The sequence below is a fragment of the Aspergillus nidulans genome, chromosome IV (genome assembly GCF_000011425.1).
Source record: "Aspergillus nidulans FGSC A4 chromosome IV".
NCBI classification, from domain to species: domain Eukaryota; kingdom Fungi; phylum Ascomycota; class Eurotiomycetes; order Eurotiales; family Aspergillaceae; genus Aspergillus; species Aspergillus nidulans.
In genome coordinates this window covers 1,185,528-1,210,250 of record NC_066260.1, presented here as the reverse complement: position 1 = coordinate 1,210,250, position 24,723 = coordinate 1,185,528, and the positions used below count along the sequence as shown (strand labels likewise).

At 51.2% G+C, this 24,723-nt stretch overlaps 8 protein-coding genes across 8 annotated transcripts, besides 1 other annotated feature; 7 read left to right on the top strand and 1 right to left on the bottom strand.

Moving 5' to 3' along the window:
* Positions 1–24,723: part of a sequence feature (contig 1.117 1..274575(-1)) that runs on past both edges of the window.
* On the top strand, positions 229–1,780 carry ANIA_07044 (histidinol-phosphatase; the record flags this gene model as incomplete). Its single annotated transcript, XM_659556.1, has 5 exons — positions 229–263; positions 342–467; positions 617–755; positions 896–1,432; positions 1,532–1,780. The coding sequence occupies 5 exons, from the start codon at positions 229–231 to the stop codon at positions 1,778–1,780; spliced, it is 1,086 nt and encodes a 361-aa protein (XP_664648.1).
* Positions 2,423–6,001, top strand: ANIA_07045 (putative LysM domain protein; the record flags this gene model as incomplete). Its single annotated transcript, XM_659557.1, has 7 exons — positions 2,423–2,571; positions 2,695–2,759; positions 2,837–2,897; positions 3,003–3,065; positions 3,279–3,310; positions 3,472–3,531; positions 4,128–6,001. 7 exons carry the CDS (start codon positions 2,423–2,425, stop codon positions 5,999–6,001), a joined length of 2,304 nt encoding a protein of 767 aa, XP_664649.1.
* On the top strand, positions 6,714–7,445 carry ANIA_07046 (protein lipA; the record flags this gene model as incomplete). Its single annotated transcript, XM_659558.1, has 2 exons — positions 6,714–7,266; positions 7,318–7,445. 2 exons carry the CDS (start codon positions 6,714–6,716, stop codon positions 7,443–7,445), a joined length of 681 nt encoding a protein of 226 aa, XP_664650.1.
* ANIA_07047 (protein-degrading AAA family ATPase MSP1) lies at positions 9,217–10,664 on the bottom strand (the record flags this gene model as incomplete). Its single annotated transcript, XM_659559.2, has 2 exons — positions 10,440–10,664; positions 9,217–10,386 (listed from the first exon to the last, which is right to left on the bottom strand). The coding sequence occupies exons 1-2, from the start codon at positions 10,500–10,502 to the stop codon at positions 9,217–9,219; spliced, it is 1,233 nt and encodes a 410-aa protein (XP_664651.1). The 5' UTR covers positions 10,503–10,664.
* Positions 10,907–12,558, top strand: ANIA_07048 (putative chromosome segregation protein (Pcs1); the record flags this gene model as incomplete). The annotated part of the gene is made up of 3 exons (XM_659560.1): positions 10,907–11,798; positions 11,847–12,284; positions 12,320–12,558. The coding sequence occupies 3 exons, from the start codon at positions 10,907–10,909 to the stop codon at positions 12,556–12,558; spliced, it is 1,569 nt and encodes a 522-aa protein (XP_664652.1).
* Positions 13,105–16,346, top strand: ANIA_07049 (mannose-ethanolamine phosphotransferase MCD4; the record flags this gene model as incomplete). Its single annotated transcript, XM_659561.1, has 7 exons — positions 13,105–14,755; positions 14,842–14,847; positions 14,901–14,933; positions 15,061–15,088; positions 15,141–15,270; positions 15,338–15,446; positions 15,511–16,346. The coding sequence occupies 7 exons, from the start codon at positions 13,105–13,107 to the stop codon at positions 16,344–16,346; spliced, it is 2,793 nt and encodes a 930-aa protein (XP_664653.1).
* farA lies at positions 19,069–22,631 on the top strand (the record flags this gene model as incomplete). The annotated part of the gene is made up of 9 exons (XM_659562.1): positions 19,069–19,205; positions 19,393–19,417; positions 19,606–19,623; positions 19,726–19,847; positions 19,910–20,782; positions 20,834–21,262; positions 21,314–21,496; positions 21,546–22,529; positions 22,583–22,631. 9 exons carry the CDS (start codon positions 19,069–19,071, stop codon positions 22,629–22,631), a joined length of 2,820 nt encoding a protein of 939 aa, XP_664654.1.
* On the top strand, positions 23,123–24,693 carry metG (cystathionine beta-lyase STR3; the record flags this gene model as incomplete). The annotated part of the gene is made up of 2 exons (XM_659563.2): positions 23,123–23,438; positions 23,497–24,693. Exons 1-2 carry the CDS (start codon positions 23,259–23,261, stop codon positions 24,691–24,693), a joined length of 1,377 nt encoding a protein of 458 aa, XP_664655.1. The 5' UTR covers positions 23,123–23,258.

Below are 24,723 nucleotides of genomic sequence, written 5' to 3'. Positions count from 1 at the left end.
TCGATTGAGCTGTATACTCGAGCTTACTCGTCTCTATGCGCAGCACTTCGGGGCATTGTGAGAGCTGTCTGAATTGATGGTTGATACTTGTATGATGAGCTTCTGAAATGAAGTTTTTTATGGGACGATTGAGAAGCTCTCGATCCTAGAATATAAGAGCTCAACGTAGGAATATATGTGTGTATATATGTATATAACATTCGATTTGTTTACTTTGTGCATACCATAATGCTGCTTCCCAAGCAAATGTTCATATATGCAATGTAGGCCAGACCTGCGGAGTCGGCGGAAAACTTGCCGAACGAATATTGGCTGTCGTAGATTCACTCTTTTTTCAACAGATATCCCACAAATTCCGTTGACTATCATGCCGTAGTACTTATATCGCTCATCTCACCGCCCCTTCACCCTATCTACGTCCAATTCCTTATCTCAGGCGGGGCTTCCTATCCTATCGCCCTTGTACTGTAAGTCTTGTTCGAGCATCGCATGCTTATACCGCTCTTTCGCGCAATCTTCCCTGCATTATCGTTATCAGTTAATTCTTAGCTGACCGTGTCTACAGCGTGGGCTCTACGAAATAATCCAAGGCTGTCATGCCCTTTTCCCACCACAGCCACTCGGGGCAGTTCTGCCCCGGCCATGCAAAGGACTCTCTCGAGGAGGTCATCCAATTGGCCATCGCTAAGAACTTCCAAGTCTTTTGCTTGACCGAGCACATGCCCCGCGGAGAACAGGATTACTATCCGGAAGAGGTATTTAGTCCCTGGTCTGCATTGCCTGTCTGGCGTCGATGAAAAAGCAATATATCGTGCAGAAAATATGGGCAGTTGAAGCATGACCGAACAATATTAAGCGCATTCCGCCCTAACACGTGTGTAATGGACAATCATAGATCGAAGCCAACCAAACCAAGGCATGGATGATCGCCAACGAAGCGAACTATTTCCGCGAAGCCACCCGACTCCGAGAGAAATACGCAGACCAGATCAAAATCCTGATTGGCTTTGAATGCGACTGGATTCGGCCAGAGTCGCGGACTTTGGTTGAGACATCAATGCGTGCTTTCCCGTTCGAGTTCTTCATGGGCTCGATCCACCACACCAAGACCATACCCATCGACTACGACCGGGAGATGTACGAGAAAGCTCGGGATCTAGCAGGCGGGTCGGACGAGAAGCTCTTCGAAGCCTTCTTTGACGAACAGCTGGACATGCTGAAGCAGTTGAAGCCTGTCGTGGTCGGCCACTTCGATCTCATCCGGCTGAAGAGCGACGATCCCGAGCGCAGCTTCAAGCAGTGGCCGGGTGTTTGGGAGCGAATTCTGCGGAATCTGGACTACGTGGCTGGGTACGGGGGCATTCTGGAGCTGAACTCTGCAGCGCTGCGAAAGGGGATGAGCGAGCCTTATCCTAAAGCTGAGATTTGCCAGGTCAGTTTATCTGCTCTTTATGACTGTCTGGATAGTGGTCATGTCAGCTGGAATACCGCAGCGGATATATGCGAGATAATGTTCTAATTGAGTGGACAGGAGTTTTTGGCGCGTGGTGGTCGGTTCTGTTTCTCGGATGATAGCCACGGGCTAGATCAGATTGGATTGAATTACGCCAGGATGCTGGAGTTCATCGAGACGAATACGGACATCAAAACATTGTATTATCTCGATCTCGGAAACGAACCCGAAACTCAAACCCCGGTGGATAGCCGGTTTCCCCGGACGGTGGTCAAATCCATCTCTATGGAAGAGGTGAAGAAGATGGCTTTTTGGCAGACGAACTAAACTGGGCTGGTGGCGGACTAGTCTGATTTGCGGACACAGCTTTCTCACAGTACGTATACGTAGGATGCAGAGGATGCAGAGCTGCAGCTTATCCATAGTGATCTGCCAATATTATGACCCTGCGCAAACATACAGCTGCAACATGCCAGCCAACCACATCTCCTTTAGTGGATAGGACCATGAGAGTGGACAGACTTTCCTCGTGGCACTGGGTCCAACTATTCAACGTGGGGACCCGTTGACCACACCGCAGGATCACGGCATCGCATCCTTCCGTTAGCACCTCCGGCCTCGCTCGGTAGCAAGCCAGCCGCTATCTGCATGGGTACCAGACGTGGCTACCACCCACCTAACCAAGTATAGATGGAAGGGCTCCTATCTCTCGGGCACTGCCGGTATACCTCATAAATTCATCGCGCCATATTATTGTACCGAGCGTTGACGGTGTCCCTTTAATTAAAGAAAATATAGCTTACCGAAGACCAGAGCCATCTCCCTCTATAACTAGCACATTCCAGCCCTTTTTAGTCTCTTCTCCTTGATCCAGATTGTCCAACCCCATCTTGACCCTCATTTTTTTTGTTCTCTCCCTCCCATCTTATCTACCTGTCTATACGCACTGGGCCACTGTATAGCACAGAAATGAACCCTCCCCAAGGCGTAACAAAAACCATTCTGCGCCCTGGAAACGGCCGCGATAGCCCCCACACCGGTGACACCGTGATCATTGACTACACAGGATATCTTTATGATGATACACGTGGGGAGAACGAGTACTTTATGGGGACACAGTGCGTACCCGCCAACGCAAACAACTCGCCTATCTACCTTCCACTACTAGTCCTAGCGTGTATTCTCAGGATTCCACGCTTGGAGGGCTCGGCAAAACAGCTAACTAATTTGTAATGCTGTAGATTCGATACCTCGCAAGGTCGGGGCCCACTGAAAACGGAGATTGGAGTTGGGAAGGTTATACTCGGTATGCTCATAAGCTCTGTAGTTGTGGGACAGAGCATGGTGCCTGACAAGATTGCTTTACTAACGGATGCAATACAGGCTGGGACAAAGGCGTGCAGCAGATGACCCTTGGTGAGAAGGCTATCCTCACAATATCGAGGTATGTCCGTCTATACCCCCTTCTCATCAGGTCACCGTATCTTCTAATTGAAGACTCGGTGTTGAACTGGCATTGTCGAAAGGCCACAGACTGATGTGAATGCAGCGATAACGGTTATGGCAAGAGAGGGTTTCCTGGGTTGATTCCCCCGGATTCTGGACTTGTCTTGTACGTTTGTTCGCCTGCTGGATGAAGCTTTCAAGGTCGCTAATAGGGCATTGAGCAGCGAAGTCGAATTGAAGAAGATCATCCCCAAAGTTGCAGGCACTGAACTGTACAGCTGATGGAATAAGATCATCAGGTCTGCGTTGGGAATTCGAAGCATCCGCTGTGCTTTCTTTTTCCTCTTTTCTCTTCTTATTTTTTCTTTCGTTTTTATAGGAATATACCCTGTATTGGAGAACATTTTCAGAGTGAGTATGGTTCATTTATCGCCAAGAGTATATACTGCATTTAGGACAACTGGCTTATACCACAATGGCGATCGTGCGTAATGAAAGCTATAGAATATAGTTGTTGCGGCGTCAGAAAGCTTCCTTGGTATTGCTGTTCAATGTACCTCTCGCAATCACAGATAAATCATCTGGGGAAATCCTTATAGCGCAGGCAATTCAGAGAATTTCGACGCTAAAAGGTGAGGCTGTAATGAGCGGGAGACATCTCCCTCTGGTGACAACGTCGCTCGAGGCTCAATGAGGCTGCATCAAGAGATAATTATAAATGTTCTGCAGCATTCAAAGCGTCGGCCTCCAGATTAATAGATTGCCACTGACGTTGTCGCGACTCCAGCCCTATCTAGGCGATTGTTGGTTTGAAACGCCGCGCCCCCGCCAGAGGTAAACGGAGTTGGGGAGTCGTCATCATCTCCAGGAGACTACCCGCAAAAACACTCCTGCCGCATCCCGCTCCCCAACCTCCACACCACCCGTACTGCTGCTTACCTTCTTGGTGCTCTCAAACGCTCTCTATCTGCTTATAGAGGCTAATATCTCGGTCATTTCCTTCCTCAGCTACCACAGACGCAACAATCCTGGCCTCCGCTTTCACGGGCGGAAACCAAGCCGATAGAGGACACGGATGCGATACAGACACCGCATGACGAATGGTCTATTATAGGGGCGTCCGATGGCAAACCGTGCCCCGGCAGTCTCTGACACAGCGATAAACGCCTTTCCCGAGTGCTAAAGGCACTGTCTCTCTTTACAATATCCCTCTATCCATTCTCGCCAGGAATGAGTTCCCGAAGCGGCTCCGCCGATACCTTCACTCAACGATCCGATTCCAACCTTCGACCCCGCCGTCTGATCTCGTTAGATGATGTCAGAGATAACAATGGACGACAGCCTTCGTCCTCCGGGATCTCTACAACGGGCTCTTCGGAGCTGCCGACCCTTCGCTCGCGTGGCGCGACACCCTCGCCTCGACCGTCTCGGAACGTTTCGCCCATCCCCATGGGCCATCCTTCACGAGCTACGCAACCTCGCAGCGACGCCCGGCCCGGGAATTCATTAGGTGGGTTTACGCCTAATGGAAAATACCAGGATCCGTTCACTGAGTCGTCGCGGGCTGCCGTAGACTTTTTAGATGCATCTTGGTCATCGCTGCAAGGTATAGCGTCATCGCTCTTGGGCAGTGATACTGCACGGCCGACTTCGAACGGAGGCCCGCGATCCCATGCCCGAAAGCCATCACGGCCTGATTATCTCGCCAAACACCGAGCAGTGTCAACATCCACTTGGGGCCCTTCGGGGCCGACCACACCGGAGATCGGCGCCGGCACTCAAGATGAAAGACAAGCCATGGTACATGCGAAAAAGATGGAGGCATTGCTACTAGCGGATACTGACCCGAGCTGGAATCTTAATTCTCGACACAAGCGGCGAGATTCTAATGACCGGACAGTTCAGTCCAGAGCGGATACGGATCAAGATGAAGAGGCGCTGGTCTACGTACATCAAGTTCAACCCACGGACACTATCACCGGAGTCACTATTAGATATGGATGTCAAGCAGCAATTTTTAGAAAGGTGAATGGATTTTGGCCTAGTGATAGCATCCAAGCTCGGAAAACCGTTCTTCTGCCGGTCGACTGCTGTTCGATCAAAGGGCGACCTGTCAAAGCCAGGGAGGAGACCGATCTCCTGCAGGACGTTCCCAGTCGCCCATCTATAGAGGACCCAAGTGGGAGTTCAATTGTGCCGGCACCATCGCCGGAAAAATCAACGTTTTCGAGGATCTCCGAACAGCCTGGTACGGAGCCCGAAGCTGAGAGTGACCAGATATGGAAACACGAGTCATGGGTGCAAATTGATGGGTTTGCGGAGCCAGTGGAAATAGGTCGTGTACCCCGACGTGCGCTGGGGTTCTTCCCTCGCACCAGGCGGAAATCAGTCAGTTATAGCGACTCCGAGCCTGTACGAGGCAGGCTGCAGACACCGACTATCTCGACGGCTTCTTCTCCCATCCAGCCAAGTTCTTCGCCTAATGCTGATCAACATGATTCATATCATGCGGGCTCGCCAGCTTCACGGGGTCCAGGCAGCAAGCCGAAAGGTCGCCATAGACGTCGGCCTAGTGGCCTTGAGCTTTCGGGAACCGGTGTTGGCACTCTTGACCGCAATGTCAATCTACCCGGGCCAGCCATGGATGGTCTCAGCAAGTTCTTTGCCCAACACCTGCCGACGTTAGCACCAAAACAAGCTCCACCGAACTTTGACAGTCTCAGCGGGAATTCATCAACTGTTGCCTCGATCAATTCCACCAGTCTTGATAGCATAGGTGGTGCCGTTGAAGGTTGGGTTCGAAAAATCACTGCACGAGCGAAGTCTAGCATCAACGACCTGCAACAGGGGACTTCAAGCTCTCAGAATCAGGCAATGCCGCCGGAGACCAGACGCAGGGGTTTTAGTGACTTAATAGAGCTTGAAGACGGAGTGGAGTCGCGGAATTCATCCGGTCTCCTTGCCGGAACAGGTTGGAAGCCAGACTTGACAAGATCGGGCTCCGGCTATGTCAACGGAGCAAATCTGAGGGAACGATTCCCAAGCGCCTCACCTAGCACGAGCAGGACTCGTACTGGACTGGACAGAACTAAGGGCGATTAATACACCGCGTCCTAGTATTGTTCATGCACGACGCCTTAATGTATTGTCCAATACCATGCCTCCCGAAATATCAACCCCTTTCACCCTTCACGCATAGCACGGCGTATCAGGACCTGCTTTGGTTTGTCTTGCCTTGATATCAGGATATATGCTTTCTCTGTTTCATATTGTGTACCTAGATGATGAGGTCAATCCTCGGTGGCCTCAACGCTTCCGTCCCTCGTCCAGCATTATCTTGCTGTCGAGATCCAGGAGCCGCCGGTCGGGCCAGCTGCTGAGGGCGTGTACGCTAGCTAGAATAATCCGTCTTGTTTTTCGCTGTCGAGCTATTCTGCATCTGACAAAGTAACTCGTTAAGCCATCGGTCTGTGGACAAGCTCTGGCGAGTGTTGATCCGGACAAATTGCTCCCCGCAAACCACTAGTCTCCCTCCGCCTCCCATCCCCAACTTCTTCCACCTATGATCTGCTTCTACCCACGGGCTCGGACTATTTCTTCAGTGTCTCCCTTCACTTTATGCGGAGCTTCTCATCAAAATGAAATCGTGTAGCTTCCAGAATCAGGATCGCTCCCCAGGCTTCCCCACCGGAAACCAGTCAATGTTCTACACAATCCACTCAGAATGCACCAGAAATACCACATAAATACCCATGGATCGCCGCAAATTCTCATTCATTGTTCAGGAAACAATACAAAAAGATAGGCTTTGGAAATGCGGCATTTCAAATTAGCATTTCCCTGGTTAGCCCATCTGGCTATCGGAAGCCTTCTTCTGCCTCTCCAAAGCTCCGCATACCAGTCGAATCCCACACCCATAGTGACCCTATCCAATGGCCCCAAGAGCAGTACTACCTTCATTGGCCGTTCCCTCCCCGAGTTCGACCAAGAGCTGTTCCTCGGAATCAAGTACGCAGACAAACCAGTACGCTTCACGCCTTCGTCTTTGAAAACGGTCTACGCGTCTAATGACAGTGATTCGGGGCCTATTCGTCACTCGTCTGTTTCTACACGTGGGACTGTGCTTTACAATGCCACTCAATATGGGTATGACTGTCCTGGCTATGGGTCTGATACGACGACACTGCTGAACATGGGCTTAATTGAAATGAATGAGGACTGTCTCAATTTGAATGTCATCCGGCCGAGAAGGCATGGAGATGAAGAGTTACTGCCTGTCTTAGTGTGGATATTCGGGGGCGGGTGGCAGCAGGGTGCTACGGCCGATCCGAGGTATGTATTGACGATTTGTGTGGCAGCGGATCGATGTCTGATATGAATGGAAAGGTATAACATGACGTATATAACCCGACAGGCAGCATTGAATGGCAGGCCTATTCTGGGCGTCTCTATCAGTTACCGTCTTGCTGCATTTGGTTTTTTGGATTCGGAGGAGGTTCGGGTACGTCTTGTTTTCGTTTTCACGCTATCCAGTTGGCAAGCCTGACACTCATTTTAGGCATCTGGGAACAACAATCTTGGGCTGCTAGACCAGCGGGTTGCCATGCGCTGGATCAAGAAGAACATTGAGGCCTTCGGGGGTGACCCGACCAAGATCACGATCTGGGGCGAGTCAGCGTGCGTATGCCATGTTACCAGTTACTGATAATTGATGCTGACCGACAGCAGAGGAGCATATAGTGTCGGTGCACATCTTGTCGCCAACGATGGTAATAATGAGGGGTTATTTAGAGCAGGTACATGCTTCCCGTTCAGTGCAGGCGAAGGAACAAATAATGACCAAGAACAGCAATCATGGAGTCCGGAAACGCAGTCGGCCCACCCTGGAACGGCACAGACTGGCATCAGCCGATGTATGATAGGATAGTGGATGCAGCAGGGTACGCTCGATACATGAATTGCTAGGAGTATCTGCTAACCAACCTAGATGCTCAACCTCTTCAGATACCCTCCAATGTCTCCGCGAAGTACCCTTCGACACACTTTACGGTGTCGCCTACGAAGGCTTAGAATGGTTCGCCGCTGTTGACGGTAAATTCATCAAGGAATATCCCCAGATTAGCACTACGGAAGGACGTCTCGCCAAAGTTCCTATCCTTCTCGGATCAAATACAGACGAGGGAGTCAGCTTTGGGACTACGGGTGTTGATACGGATGAAGATTGCGTTGCGCAGCTTGTTTGTATGCTTCTTTGCCTCCCCCTACTATCCGTTATATGAGGATAACACTGATGAGGCTAACTAGCATCCAAACGATGGGTCCTAACAACGGAGCAAGCAGCAAAACTCATAGCTTATTACCCGGATGATCCAATCGGATCCCCCTACGGCTGGGGCAATGTAACCTGGCCTGAGAAGGGGCTAATGTACAAACGGTACTCGTCCATGGCCGGTGATATCACCATGGCTGCGCCGCGACGGCTCCTAGCAAAAACTATGGCAAAGTACGAGCAGCCTGTTTACTCGTATCGGTGGGATGTCGCGGCTCTGAACGCAACGAATACTATTGGGGTGAACCATTTTGCTGAGGTGCGCTGCTGCGAAGCTGGCAATGTTCTGACTTTCAGTTCAGCCAAGTAGATTAGTTGCACGGGGCAATGCTGACTGGGCACTTAATAGATCCCATTTGTTTTCGCGAATCCAGTCCAGAATATCACGAAACTGGGGGATGACCCTTCTCGTTTGGAACTAGCGAATCTAGCAGCACGCATGTGGGCTTCTTTTGTGACGGATCTGGATCCGAATGGGCATGGCAGTACGTATACATCGATCTGTGTAATTTTTGCAAGGTTACCCTAACCCTAAGCAGTTGTTGATATCCCAGAATGGCCGCAATATTCGACCTCGGTCAGCCCGTCGAATTTCGTTTTCCGTCTTCCCAGGAACGAAAGCTATATTGAGGCTGATGATTATCGGGTCGATGGTATTGCGTATATAAATACTATTCCGCGGTAGACGATGTAGGTGCGATATTTGTAAAGAATTGTGGTGGCTCAGACCGGACAATATCATTGTGCGTCATTAGAATCATCCCAGCGAACTAGACACTCTATTATAAGTCTAATGTGGTTGTCTCTTGCATGATCTACGGTGGACTTATACAAGGGGTGGATAGATCCTGTCATTGGGGGTATTATAATAGGCAACAAGGCCGTACTCGCGGAGATATCATATCCAAGCAGAAGTAAAGCACAGCACACAACTTTCGTCGGCAATGTATACAATTGGCGCAGACTGATAATAGAACAATCGCTATCATCAGGCTTCAGCCTGGGTCGTCCGGGACTGCTGTGTGCCATTCTCAGAGGCCGCTTCATCTTCTGTGCTCCATTCCTTTTCGGAGCTAGTTTCTGGTGGTATGTTTTGCGTAGCAACTGGGATGAACCTCTGAGCTCCGCCGGCGCTAGCAAAGAAATCCTCAGTCCGCAGCCCACGGACTTCGCTTGGGTCAACAGAAGTAATTTTCAAACCCTGTGCTGTCTTCTGTCGGATGAATTCCCGGACTGGAACCATTGCAGCGTCACGGCAAGCTTCCTTGATATCACTACCGGACATCCCTGCCATTGCTTTGACCAGGTAGTGTAGGTCGAAGTTCTGGCGGTCAATCTTAGTATCCTTAAGTACTAGGCTCAGAATCCCTAAACGCTGCGCGGCCGGTGGTAGTTCGACAGGGAATTTCTTAGGCATGCGACGAAGAATGGCCTCGTCGATATCCTGCATCCGATTCGTGGCTCCCAACACGACAACTCGCTGGGGCTCGCCCAAAGAGTTTGCCGACGTTAGACCGTCCCAATGTGTCATGAACTCTGCTTTCACCATACCACTCGCTTCATGCTCGCCGCTCCGCCTTGTGCCAAGTACCGCGTCTATCTCATCGATGAAGACAATTGACGGTTGCAGCTTCCTGGCTAGGGAAAAGACCGCGTTGACGAGTTTATTCGAATCACCGTACCACTTCTCTGTCAATGTCGAAATATGGAGGTTGATAAAGGATGCGCCACTTTCGTGGGCAAGCGCTTTCGCAAGCATGGTTTTTCCACAACCGGGAGGGCCGTATAAGAGAACACCCGAAGGCGCTGTGAGAAGTGAAGATGTCGACGAGAAAAGGTGAGGCATCGTCAGGGGATATATTACAGACTCCTTTAGCTCTTCAATGATATCTTCAAGCCCGCCTATATCCTTGAAGGATACGGGTATGTCCTCCGGGGCCACCACATCCATCGCAATCGCTTGTTCGTACTGGTTGAGGACAAGGTCACCTTTCCGCGTCTTCCCTCCGGATTCTCCTGATGAGTTCTCATCCAAATTTCCATCTAGTTTCCGTAATATTGCCGCTGATTTACGTTGTTGTTCCTCCTTTTTCTGTCTATCTGGGTCGAAATCGAGGCGAGAGAGGAGATGACGGACCAGGAAGTATGCGGTAGCAGACTAGGGGAAGTTGTCAGCATTAAATGCAGAAAATGCCAACTGTAAGTACTCACTGTGCCTGCTATCATGATCAGGTCTTGGATCTGCTGCCATCGTGGACTGCGAGCCGAGGCCATGATGGAGAGCGTAGTTTGACTCCGACACCGCTTGTCGCCTAACGGAGGACTAAGCGGGAGTGGTATACCAAGTAAAAAAGTGATTGATTTATATAAAGATTAGGGAAGAAAGCTCCGGCTCCGGAAAAACGCTCAGATACAGCAGCGACGAGATTTCAAAACCAGCGCGCGATGCTATATGGAGAAGATGCCGTCGTCGTTCGGCGAAAGCAGGTGTGGCGGCGCTCCGCAGTCCCCACGGGCCGAGAGGTTCAGGTGTGGCTTTGCGTGTCACATGCTTCCGATGTTTTGGTGGGCGCGCTCAGCTTTTCCTGTTTGTCGCGTAGTGCCGCTGTTTGTGTATAACTCCACGCCCTGCATTTATACGATTGTTTTAATTCTATTCCAGCATTATACCACCTCAAATGCCTAAACGAAAAGCCACTGCAAGACTTTCTGGTTTAATTGAATCGGACGATGAAGATGTGATGCAGCCCGGTGCCGATGCCGCTCGGAACCACGATGAGCGTCCGACGAAGAAGACGAGGGGGAGACCGCGATCGAAGTCGGCCGAAATGAAGCCCACTGCTGAAGCGGAGATTCCAGCGACGCAGGAAACCGAAGCGACGACGACGAGGAGAGGGACCAGGAGGGGGCGTCCTAAAGGAAGCAGAAATTCTGGACAAACGGCGCTCGATGCGACGGAGGATCAGGACGGATCTGTGCGCGCAGGTCCAAATGCTGCCGCACAAAATACAGTTGTTGACAAGACCACTGTGCCTGATAAAACCGCGCAGACGACCAAACCCACGAGGACGACGAGAGGTGCTGCGCGCGGCAAGAAAAAGACTACCGCGCAGAAGCAATTAGAAACCGATGGCGAGTTTCAATACACTCCTACTGGCGCGCGACAGCAGAAAGTGATTGAGGGGCCTGAGGAACAATCCGAACCTACTGACCGAGAACGCCGCAAGTCCGCGACAGCAGCGAGTGAGGAGGATATCCCGGACGCTGAGCCTACAGTCAAGGAAGTTGTCGAAGAAACATTTATTCAGGAGGAAGCTTCGGAGCCGGTGACTGCGCCGCCGGAGAAACAAAGGCATTTGTCCTCGTGGGCTTCGCAAAGCTCCCCGACAAAGAGAAAGTCTGGAGGAGATGAAAGGGGCACCGAACCTGAGCTGAGGCGGAGGCTTGGTGATCTGACCAAGAAATATGATACTCTAGAGAACCGATATCGTAATTTGAAGGAGATAGGGATTGCTGAAGCGAACGCTAATATGGAAAAGCTAAAGAAGCAGTGCGAGTCTATGGCAAACGGTATGTTACGTTGATGCTCTTACCACTGATATACTAAACTCTCCTCAGTGTCCAACAACCTTGTCAACTCCTTGAAAGCCGAGCTAGAGGCACAACGGGCTCTTGGTCAAAAAAGCCGCGCGCTGCAGAAAGAACTCCGTGAGCGAGACGCAGAAGTGGCTAGGCTCACAGCAGAGGCCGAACAGTCGGCCAGTCAACTCGCCGCTGCCCAGTCCGAGGTCAAGGCGCTGCAGACGAAGCTTGCCGCCGCCCGCAACACGGCTGCAACACTCGAACAGGCTGCAGTCAAAGTTCCTGGAAGCGCTGTCAAGGGCGGCGGCTTAAACCGGGCGGCTGCTGCCGCCAATGCTGAAGCTGCGCAAGCTGCACAGTACGCGCAGCTAAAGGAGGACCTATACAGCGACCTGACTGGTCTCATTATTCGTGATGTAAAGAAAAGGGACGAAGACAATCTCTATGACTGTATTCAAACAGGCGTTAATGGGAGTAAGTGCTGCTTTGTTCTTCTCCCCTTACAATAGAAGCTAATCTCGGGATAGCCCTTCACTTCAAGCTCGTCGTTCCTCATTCTTCGACAGCGGACTTTGAGACGGCAGAATTCCAGTACATTCCTTTACTGGATGCGAATCGAGATCGAGGACTGGTTGATATTCTCCCAGAATATCTCACCGTGGATATTACCTTTGTCCGCCAGCAGGCTTCGAAGTTCTACACGCGGGTCATGGATGCGCTTACAAAACGACGGCAAAGTCAGGGCTAGATAAATGATTATTCTGGGTTGCTCCACGTCTCGCTATATTCAAGGCTTGGACAAGCCGGCCTGGACAATTGTGAAAGCAGGACTTGCATTGCCAGGAGTTGGTGGATAGGCGTTTTTGCATATAAGTTTTGGCAGATTGGACTGCTGTTATGTTCAGTAACTCTGTGTAGGAGAATCCGGTTCAGTGAATCTATCCGGCGTCAAGGTACTTACCATCGCTCCCGTACCACCGGCATAATATCATTTCTGGTTGCGCCGTCTAGTGTTTACTCTGTTCTGTAGTTTACGATATTAAGCTTCGCAGGTGGATGCCGTGCCGAGTTTCGCGGGTCTCATTGGTCCAGCATCAGCCAACCCCCAAGTTCCCCGAAGCTCATCGACCAACCTTAGGAAAAAGTGTCGTCTGGCTTAGACAAACAACCGAGCCGATGCACTTTTCTTTTCCAATCGCTTTCTCTTCTTGATCAGATCCTGGTACGCGTTCCTACGCACTGAACTCGTCGCTCAATTGCCAATTCCCTCCTGGGAATACTGGAGAGAGGCATCATGGCGCGTCTCGGTCGTACCGGGTTTCTCACCCTCGCGGTAGTGTTTCATCTAATATATGCATACTCAATCTTCGATATATATTTCGTCAGTCCGATTGTGAGTGGAATGAGGCCCTTTCGTGTGGAGCGGGAGCCCGGCTCTGAAGCTCCAGCGAAACGTCTTGTCCTCTTCGTCGCCGACGGATTACGCGCCGACAAGGCGTTCGAATTGACACCGGATCCAGACCTTCCTGAAGAATCAAATGGCGACGACTTGACATTCCTTGCTCCTTTCATTCGATCCCGCGTATTGTCCCACGGTACATTCGGAATTTCCCATACTCGAGTCCCGACAGAATCACGGCCTGGTCATGTTGCCTTAATCGCTGGATTATACGAGGATGTTTCGGCCGTTACGACAGGATGGAAATTGAACCCGGTGAACTTCGATAGCGTCTTCAATCGGAGCAGGCATACGTGGAGCTGGGGAAGTCCTGATATTCTCCTGATGTTTAAAGAAGGTGCTGTTCCGGGGAGGGTCGATGCGGATACATACGGGGAAGAATTAGAGGACTTCACGAGTGACGCAACGGCCCTCGATATTTGGGTATTCGATAAGGTGAAGGAGCTATTTGCATCGGCCAAGAAAGATCCAGAATTAAATGCCAAGTTACGGGAGGATAAGAACGTTTTCTTCCTGCATCTTCTTGGATTGGACACGACGGGTCATGGTTACCGTCCCTACTCGAAAGAATACCTACGGAATATCAAATTAGTCGACCAGGGAATCAAGGAAATCTCGCAGCTCGTGGAGGATTTCTACGGCGATGATAAGACGGCATTTGTGTTCACCGCGGACCATGGTATGAGCGATTGGGGCAGTCACGGGGATGGTCATCCTGATAACACACGAACGCCTCTGGTGGTGTGGGGATCTGGTGTTGCACCACCAAAGCAGCCCCAGCATGGCGTTCCTTCAGGACACGAAGATGGCGTCTCAGCCGACTGGCACTTAAATCAGGTTCAAAGGAACGATGTCGCACAGGCTGATGTTGCTGCCCTTATGGCGTATCTGGTGGGACTCGATTTCCCCACGAATTCTGTTGGCCAGCTTCCTCTGGAATATGTCGACGGGACCCCTAGGGAGAAGGCCTTGGCAGCTTTGGCCAACACACAGGAGGTCCTGGAAATGTATCACGTTAAGGAAGAACACAAGAAAGCGGCTCTTCTTCGGTACCGTCCGTTTGAACCACTTGCGAGCGACTACGGGAATTCTGCTGAGCAGCGTCTCGCGATGATCAAAGATCTAATTGACCGTGGCTTTTATGAAGATGCGATCGAGACATCTGCGGCTCTGTTCGCAACAGCTCTAGAGGGCCTCCGCTACCTTCAAACGTATGATTGGCTCTTCTTGAGGACCATTGTCACTTTCGGATATGTGGGATGGATTGCCTATGCTTTGACGACCGTCATTCACCTCCATGTCCTGCATGGCGCCTCGGAATCTGACAGGACGACAGCCAGCATCAGTTTCTTCTCCTCAGTTCTTGTGGCGTTGTTCTCGGTTTTCCTTTACCAGGGCTCTCCCTGGAGGTATTATCTTTATGGATTCTTTCCGATATTTTTCTGGGAGGAGGTGTTCGCTCGGAGAAAGGCCTTCCACGCAGGGCGTGAGATACTTCTGGGTCATGTGCGCTCAGTGGGAGATCATTTCTCGTTTGGATTCCAGCTGCTGCTTTATGTTGGTGTGTTGGAGGCGCTGGTAAGTTGTCTTCTATCTGAACGGGAAACAATCACTTACTCATGATTTTATAGGTGCACTCCTACTTCCAAAGAGAGATTTACACTGTCTGTTTTATTCTCGGAGCATTTTGGCCTGTCTTCTATGGGCTTGACTTCTTACAAAAGCATGCAGCAGTTTGCGGCACATGGGCTGTTGGCTGCCTTCTGATGAGTACGTTTACTCTGCTTCCAGCCAACAAGGTCGAAGATATCGACACAATGTAAGTGTATTTTGGTCTGCGTAGCTGGCACCTGTCTCACAGAATATTACAGAACTTATGGTGGGGCGTTCATGCTTCTCACCGGCTTGCTATACCTGCTTTTTGAGGACGAAATTCTTGGCACTAGTCACCAGCCCGCAGCTGTGTCCCGAAAGGGTTCAAGGAACATCATGGGATTGCAGGTACGATAACACGACGGCCTGGAATTAAGGATTGCGGGGGAAAGGTTGCAATGCTGACGTCTAGTAGCTTGGTATGGTCCTGCTCGCACTGATCGTAACAAGATCAAGTGCAGCCTCGCTCCAAGCGAAGCAAGGTCTTCCATTCGGCAACCAGGTAGTCGGATGGGGCGTCCTCAGTATGAAACCCAATCTATCCCATATCTCTCATTTCGTGACTTGTCAACTAACCGTGCTTATTAGTTGCTTCACTTTTATTGCCGTTCGCCCACCGACTATATCCCAATAGCCACTACTTACATCGGCTAATGATCATCTTCCTGACATTCTCACCGACCTTTATAATCCTCACCATATCTTACGAAGGTTTATTCTACTTTGCATTCTGCATGACCCTGGTTACTTGGGTCCGGTTGGAGCATGCTACGTACGTCTACACCGCGAAACCTGTCGCCAAGCAGGCGCAGGAGACCATTGAGCCGCCCAAAAAAGCAAACCCGGGTGCCACAACAGTTGTGGATGGCGAAACATACCGCTTCCGCACACTCACCGTTTCAGATGCACGCGTAGCTTTGTTCTTTTTCTTCCTTCTGCAATCGGCTTTTTTCAGCACTGGAAATATCGCCTCGATCTCCTCCTTCTCTTTGGACAGCGTGTACCGACTCATTCCGGTGTTCAATCCCTTTAGCCAGGGCGCGTTATTAATCCTCAAGCTCCTTATCCCGTTCGCTATCATTAGTGCGAACCTGGGCATCCTCAACCGTCGCCTGGAAGTGGCACCTAGTGCCCTATTCATGGTGGTGATGGCCATTTCCGATGTCATGACTTTGAACTTTTTCTACATGGTCCGGGACGAGGGCTCTTGGCTCGACATCGGAACTACCATCAGTCATTTCTGCATTGCTAGTTTCCTGTGCACGTTTGTTGCCGGTCTTGAGTTCCTCAGCGAGGTGTTCATCAGTGGTGTGGACTTTGGACTCCGTACTGACGCGATTACTGCATCTGTCCCCGACATTGTCAATGGGATAACTTCTAAAGGCCAAAAGGATGTTCCCAATGGCGTTGAGGATAAAGAATGAAACGGTCAATCGTCCATGTAACGGTGAATGCACCGAGCCTGCTGCATGGCATGTATATTTCTACATAGATAGATAAGCCTATTCATAATACTTAATGTGCTTTCGACACCGCGGCTTTAATTATATTTATGTCCTGAAATAGGGGCTGAACTGAGTGGTTTCGAAAAGAAACTTCAACATTGCACTTGCGGCGCGCTCTCAAGACGTGTTTTGTCCATTCTTCAATTTCTCTCTGGAGCATCCTTTTGTTCATTCATCATTTATCTGAATGTGTTAACTTGTCCTGTTGATCAGCCAATAATAATGGAAAGAAAAATAGCCGAGGTATCACAAGCGAATGACGACATCTGAGTGAGGCTCCAGCTGCCCCACCGCCCAGACCATTCCAGCTTCATTGACTTTGACTATACGGAGTAGCTAATGGAGATAACAGATCCCTCTCGCTTCCCACTCTAGGCTGAGTTCAGTCTCTGTCGCGAAACTGACGTACATCCTCCGCGGAGTATATATGCAGGTTGGGCTGTTTGCTGTCTTCATCGCACCGGAGTCTGGGGAACCTTGGAAGGATTCAGGAACCGCCAATTTGCCTAGCCCATCGGCTTTCAGATGTGCATTTGCGGGGAATATGCGCCCAATATGGAAGGGTTTGCGAGTCTTGAACGCCCATTATTGGTATCTGGTTCTATGTGCATTCTGCGGATCAAATGTCGTGTGGCTAACAAGGTACGCTCCTCATCTCTAGACTGTTAGGAACGGAGCTTCAGGCTTTCAAAACTCGCATTTTGTCAGAGTGCTGGGCCTTCCTACGTCGCTAACTCGACTTGGCTAACGGTGGAAATTGAAACGTACATAGACTAGGTGGCAGGCGCGTGCTCGCGGATCCGTGTCTTTCCGTATAGCAGGGTGGCACTGGCTAGCGCGGAGAAAACGCAAGCATAGACCATCACCGTCGTGCATGGGTGGACGATATGATTACCTATGGTTGTTCCACTCACTACGTATAAACCCTGCACTGGGCAAGAAGATGACCCTTGAGCGCTCCGGGGCGACTAACGGGATGTGGTACACTATCCCGTCCTGAACCACCGATATGGTGACATTCATCCAGATGATGGATCAGCGTGGATCCCGGGTTTTGCCCTGGCGCCTGCTGGTTTCATCTCGATCGCGATAGTGTGGTATCCGTGCGGAGTCTGTCGTATCAACGTTTCGAACGCTTCATCCAGGTCCCCATCTATTTTAGCGGCCATCTCGATCCTCACGACCATGGCCGGACACGGCGAGGGCAGTCCGGCCACATGTTTCAAGTTCCGGCTCTCAGTCTGGTTCCGATGCGTCGCAGATCTCGCAGCCGTCGTTTGAGATGCGCACGGATAGGCCACGTACTCGGGAGTCAATGTAGATATGATATTTTTACCTGTCGTATCCTTCTGACAGGTCGCTAAACGACCTCGTGATACTCCCGGGTTTTTAGGACCGGGGTCTCTGGTTATACCGCTGGCAGCTGCTGGTCCTGCTTATTTGGAAGACCCGAGAACGCGTCTTTAGCGCTTCACATCATTTGAGACGGCAAAGAGGCGTATACCAGTCTAGTAAGTCCTCCGTGCTTACAGAGTATGTGGCAACCTGAAAAATTGGCTGGCAGTATGCCGTACGATTAGGGTTCTACTGTCTTTTCAGTGGAATCGACTACAGACCATTTAAAAAGCTTGTCTGTATCCTTTGACCTTGACGAGATGAAACATACTGTGTTCGTTAATTGAGCGGTTCCTCTCAATGGCGTTCAGGGGAGATACTGGTGCAGGTACGGGGGATGTCGTCCAGGATGTAGTCTGGGGTATACAATGGCGCGTCTTATTGTCAGCATGCATCCTCTACCGTCTGCGAATGAGAATTTGCAGCGGAGAAACCTGCTTACTGCAAACTTACTGCAAAAGCTCCAGACTCCTAGAGTCCGCCTAGAATATTATAGCCTGTCTTATAACGGGCGAAGCGGCTTCCCCACACAAACCCTGGGATATCGAGCTTGTCTAATTATTGCCACTTCCGCCAGGATGCCCACTACTGCAGTCTGGGGGCTTTTTTGCTCTAATGAATAACGATGTTAATATCATTTATCATTTAATTCGATCGACCTCCGCTCCTTCAGGACTGCCACCAAATTAGCCAAGTGGGAAGAACCGTGTTCGCCCGGGGATTTTTTCTCCCCCCCTCCCCCGTCTGCGTCAAGGCATAAGTGAGAATAATAATTTCATAACAAAGATCTACTGCTTGACCACTGGCGGCCCGTCCACGGGTTGGTGGCGTTTGGTTCGTGGCAAGCTCCAGTCATCAAGCCTCGACGACTGTACGGTGTCTACCTAAAGCTGGGTCCCCGTTGATCCAGGGCAGTCCCGCCGACCCCCGTACTTCTCCTGGCCATAGGCCACCGTCCGTCTGTCCACTGTCATCTTTTCCATCCTGTAACAGCGCTTCTGCCCTGTCGAGGTTTCATCTCTTCTCTGCATCCATCGATCATCTTTCCTCTCTGTGTATTCCACTCTTACGATTTGTTCGACTTTGCGACTCGGTCGTTCTTTTCTTATCGGTTCTCCACCACATACGGAGTACCTTACTACTACGTTCCCATCTCCGATCCATCAAGACCCAACTTCCCGCCAATTTCTCTGAAAATTTTCAGCTTCTATTGTCGCAACCTTCTCTGGATGGATGCTTTTCGGCCATGAGCGCAGCAGCAGGCGACAAATTCATAGACTCGTCGGCTTCCAGACCCAGCCCGACTCCTAGCACAGCGGGCTCAACGGGTACTGCAGGAATTTCTGTACGCGCTGGAGCAAACGGACAGATGAGTTTCAGAAGGTGAGTCGCGGTTTTTTTTCTCCTTTTGTATCTGGTGGTGTCGAGGGATTCAGGGACGCGGGGTTAGGCGACACAGTGAGCGCGGCCCTCGAGTTGAGCCCTTGGACTCGAAACAGATTTTGCGGGCGGGGAAAATATAAGAGAAGGTTACGAGAGTACAATTTTCTGACGCTTCCTTCTTATGCAGACAACGTGCGTCGCGTGCTTGCGAGGTAGGTCAACTTGTTCCTAGCAGGGTGACGCGAAGCTTTTGCAGCCTCGGCACCTCGGCCCATTGCTCTGGGGTTGGAGATACTCCAGTTGGCGGGCGTCGCTGTTCAAGGCTGAACAGAGCGCATCCCAACCCTGACTCTATATTTTAAACATTGGCTGACGCTGTTTGATTCGCGATTTATTGAAGACCTGCCATGCGCGAAAAGTGAGTTCCCGCTTCCCCCCCTCCGCTCCCGCTGCGACCGTGGCCTGGCCACTGCACGGCTGCCTCTTAAGAAATCCGCTAACCACACCTCTTGATGATTAGGTCCGCTGCGACGCTGCCAGTCTAGGTGTGCCTTGCACCAACTGTGTGGCTTTTTCTATCGAGTGCAGAATTCCCACGCCGAAACGCAAGAAGAGCCAGGCGAAGCCCAGAGAGGTCGGCGAGTAGGTGGCAACCGTATACCCCTTCACGTCTACCATCGACTGACCACTTTATCATCGAATAGTAGTAACGGTGATGGCGACGATAAATCTCAGAGTCAAGAGAAGCGCGAAGAGTCCCTGCCGATGCCCGGCAAGGATGCGTTTGGTTATCAGAACAGCAACACCAGCAACACCAACGCCATGGCAGTCAACGGTATGCCTGTGACAACACTCACGGAAGCCCAAGCCGCCCAACAAGCCTCGCAAAATTCGACATACGCTCAATTCATGAAGCCGAAATTTGCCCGCGCGCCCATAAAGGAAGCTGGAAGGGTTGCATACTTGGGCGAGTCATCGAATCTTTCACTCTTGGTTCAAGACCGCCATGGAACGACCGACGTGGTCCATTATCCACTGCCTCCCAACATCCGAGGTTCTCGCGCGAGAGTCTCCGACTTGGATAATCTTGAGTTAGATATCCTGCACCAGCGCGGTGCTTTCCTACTTCCGCCGAAGTCGTTGTGCGACGAGTTAGTGGACGCTTACTTCAAATGGGTCGCACCTGTCGTGCCCATTGTCAACCGCAGCCGGTTCATGCGCCAATATAGAGATCCCAAGAACCCACCTTCTTTGCTCCTTTTGCAGGCCATTCTTTTGGCTGGTTCGAGGGTCTGCACCAATCCGCAGCTCATGGACGCTAATGGCTCGACCACTCCAGCTGCTATGACATTTTACAAGCGAGCGAAAGCTCTATATGATGCGAATTATGAGGATGATAGGGTGACTATTGTCCAAGCTTTAGTGCTCCTGGGCTGGTACTGGGAGGGACCTGAAGGTTGGTGCCCTAAACCGATTATGGTGACTGGCTTGCTGACCTGCCCAGACGTTACCAAGAACGTGTTCTACTGGACAAGAGTGGCGATAATTGTTGCGCAGGGTTCTGGGATGCACCGCAGGTGAGCTCGCTTTGCGATCATAGTAGGTCCCAAGAGTACTGACCGCAGTAGCGTGGAATCTTCGCAACTCAGCAAGCCCGACAAGCGTCTGTGGAAGCGGATATGGTGGACACTCTTCACTCGAGACCGATCCGTAGCTGTTGCCCTGGGACGTCCAATTTGCATCAACACTGACGATGCGGACGTTGAGATGCTGACAGAGGAGGATTTTGTTGAAGACGAAATCGACATTGCAGCTGAATACCCGCCGGACCCTGTTCACGTGCAGTTTTTCTTGCAGTACGTGAAGCTCTGCGAGATTATGGGTCTTGTCCTGTCGCAGCAATATTCGGTGGCGTCCAAGTCACGGCGAATGAATGCAATGGATCTCACCCATTCCGACATGGCGCTTGCGGACTGGCTTCAGAATTGTCCCAGAGAGGTCTGCTGGCAGCGACAAAGGCATCATTTCTGGGCAGCTCTTCTTCACGCGAACTACTAGTGAGTGTATCATTAGACCCAAGGTTGGTCCTCCGCCACTGACATTGATAGCACCACGCTTTGCTTGTTGCACCGAGCTCATATGCCACCGGCATCATCGGTCCCAAGTAGTTACCGAGTCGAAGAGATGGCGTACCCGTCACGCACTATCGCCTTCCAGGCTGCTGGAATAATCACATCCATAGTTGAGAACTTGCAGACTCATAACGAGATTCGTTACACGCCTGCGTTCATGTACGATGGCCCTACAGCATAAACACGATCTGCCGCTAACGATGAGCAGTGTTTACAGTCTTTTCTCGGCTCTGATCATGCACGTATACCAGATGCGGTCATCGGTGCCCTCGATCGTGGCCACCTGCCAGGAGAGAATCAACATTTGTATGCAGGCGCTCAAGGATGTCTCCAAGGTCTGGCTCGTGGCGAAGATGGTGCACACTTTGTTCGAGTCGATCTTAGGTAACAAGTTACTGGAAGAGCGTCTTCAAAAAGCGGCTGGAAAGAGGCACCAGCGGGTTAAGCCTGACTCGAACCATTCTAATCAGCACTTGCCGTCAAGAAGGCCGGATCCTCCTCCAAAGCGCAAGTTCGATGATATGGACCTCGCTCTACCCAATGGAGGACCTACGCCACCAGTTTCGTACGAGCGATCTCGCCCCCAGACCCCAGCAGCTACCCCTTCTAGAGAGCTTCCCCAATCCACCATGTCCATACCCCAAACTTCGCCTACTGCTGCCAAGGATGGTCTGCCTGGGGCTGGAAACTCGCGCGCAAACACCCGACCGACGACGCCATTTAACGCTCAGTTCTCGCTACCTGCAACTCCTCCTGATTTGTTCCTTGTCACACGCACTTCGCCTAATCTTTCACCTTCTCTCTGGGAGAACTTTCAGCCAGATCAACTGTTCCCCGACGGCACCGCTATCTTCCCAGAACTTACCTCCCCTCAAAACACGACTGTTGATCCACAGCTTCAGATGCAGTCGCAATTACATACCCACGATATGGTTCAGCAGCAAATGCCGCCTCGGACTTCTCTAGCAGGAACACAGGGAAGCCCTGAGATTCTGTCCAGCATGCCTCCTGCGATCGGCATGCAAGGCCAACCGCAACAGATGTACGGAATGGACCCTCAGCAGTCTTGGCAGATGCCAGGACTCGACCCTACAGTTGCTGGCGCTATGGATAATGCAAGCCAAGACGATAATTGGAGCAGTAGCTCACGCAGTGGCCCTACTGCTCCGACAACACTCAACGTGGAGGATTGGTAGAGTACCGCCTGTCAACAACGAAATCCTGCACTTACTGACTTTATTCTAGGTTCCAATTCTTCGGTATTAATGGCAGCTTCGGCGAAATGGCAGTTTAATTGGTTGGCAATATAGCATGTTCCGATTTGTTTCAGTGCTCTCTTAAATAAACGCGGGTACGGCATGGTCGCTGGATTCGGTGGTATTGACCTTCACAGGCGTTCCGTGAACCGGATGCAATGGATGGTGTTTATGGGTCTTGCTTCTCGCTGGGAACGTCTAGGACTTGTTCTTGATACCGTGGGTGCCGTGGCAGCGTACAGGGGCCTTTGTAATGTGCGTATGAAAGTTGACGGCAGATTGAAGTGATTCGTCCCAACGACTCTATATAGAAAGTCGCTCTAGCCCAGGTACTCTATCAATCACGTGATATCTATAATAGGTTTAGCTGAATGACGACATCGCAGCCTGTGTTGGGTGAGCCAATCAGCGGGAGTGGATGCGTATGACTAAATTCCCGGAGATGGAGTAACGAGATCGGTGAGCCTTGAGGATGACTCTTTGGGGCAAAATATCAATTGACACGACTTTCTCTCCTGATTTTGTACATATCCCTGTTCCTCAATTATCGGTGCTTTTTGAGGAATTGTCCGACTCGCTCATATCTTCCCATCCTACCCTCAGTGAGGATTCTCCTTTGACTAAATCTCGCCTTCCTTCCGCCACTCCGCTTTCTCCCCGCAGCGATGTCGGCTTCCAGTACACTGAAAAAAGCATTCCCTCAGGTCGACGCTGAGGGCCATAATCTGCCCCCTTCACCTGCCCCTTCGAGTCCTCATGGCAGCAGGCGCTACAACATCGCAACTGAGCTTGTCTACACCGAGAGCAATGACCAATACAATGCCAGCAGTGTCCCAATTTACCAGGTACCTATCTCCGTATCCCTTGCCGCGAATAAATCCCGAAAACTAATTGTGTGTCTAGAGCGCAACATTCAAGCAGTCATCCCACGAGGGAGGAGGCGAGTATGACTATACCCGGTCCGGCAACCCGACTCGAACGCATCTCGAACGACACCTAGCCAAGATAATGTCAGCGCAGCGCGCTCTCGTGGTGTCTTCCGGAATGGCGGCCCTGGATGTGATCACCCGTCTTCTCCGACCCGGCGACGAGGTGGTTACTGGTGATGATCTGTACGGTGGAACCAACCGTCTACTCAAATACCTCTCAACCAACGGCGGCATTATCGTGCACCACGTCGACACTACCAACCCCGACAAAGTGAAGGAAGTCTTGACCGACAAGACAGCCATGGTGCTCCTGGAAACCCCGACCAACCCGCTTATCAAGATTGTCGATATCCCTACGATTGCCGCGGCGTCGCACGAAGCGAACCCTAACTGTCTAGTCATCGTGGACAACACCATGATGTCTCCGCTCTTGCTCAGCCCGCTCGAACTCGGCGCGGACGTTGTCTACGAGAGCGGCACGAAATACCTGTCCGGCCACCACGATGTCATGGCCGGAGTTATTGCAGTCAACGACCCGGCCCTCGGCGAGAGGCTCTACTTTCCGATCAACGCGTCCGGGTGCGGACTGTCGCCCTTCGACTCTTGGCTGCTCATGCGCGGAGTCAAAACTCTCAAGGTCCGCATGGATCAGCAGCAGGCCAACGCACAGCGGATCGCAGAATTCCTGGAGTCGCACGGTTTCAAGGTTCGGTATCCAGGTCTGCGCTCGCACCCCCAGTACGACCTGCACCACTCCATGGCCCGAGGAGCAGGCGCCGTGCTTTCATTTGAGACAGGCGATGTCTCTGTCAGTGAGCGCATTGTCGCGAACGCGAAGCTGTGGGCTATCAGCGTTAGCTTTGGCTGTGTCAACAGCTTGATCAGTCTTCCCTGCCGGATGAGCCATGCCAGTATCGATGCAAAGACGCGAAAGGAGCGTGCCATGCCGGAGGATCTGATTAGATTGTGTGTGGGCATTGAAGACGTAGACGACCTTATTGATGACTTGAGGCGAGCAGTAAGTGTTTCTACGCGTAATCGTGTTTTCTGGGTTATGCTAATATTCTCTAGCTGGTACAAGCTGGCGCTGTCAACGTCACTCTGGACGGCATTGAAGCGAACACGCCGCAGTCTGCGTAGTCAAGTAATGAAGGAATATGGTTATGGATGACTCATAGTCTGGCGTTCGGCGTTTGTGTAT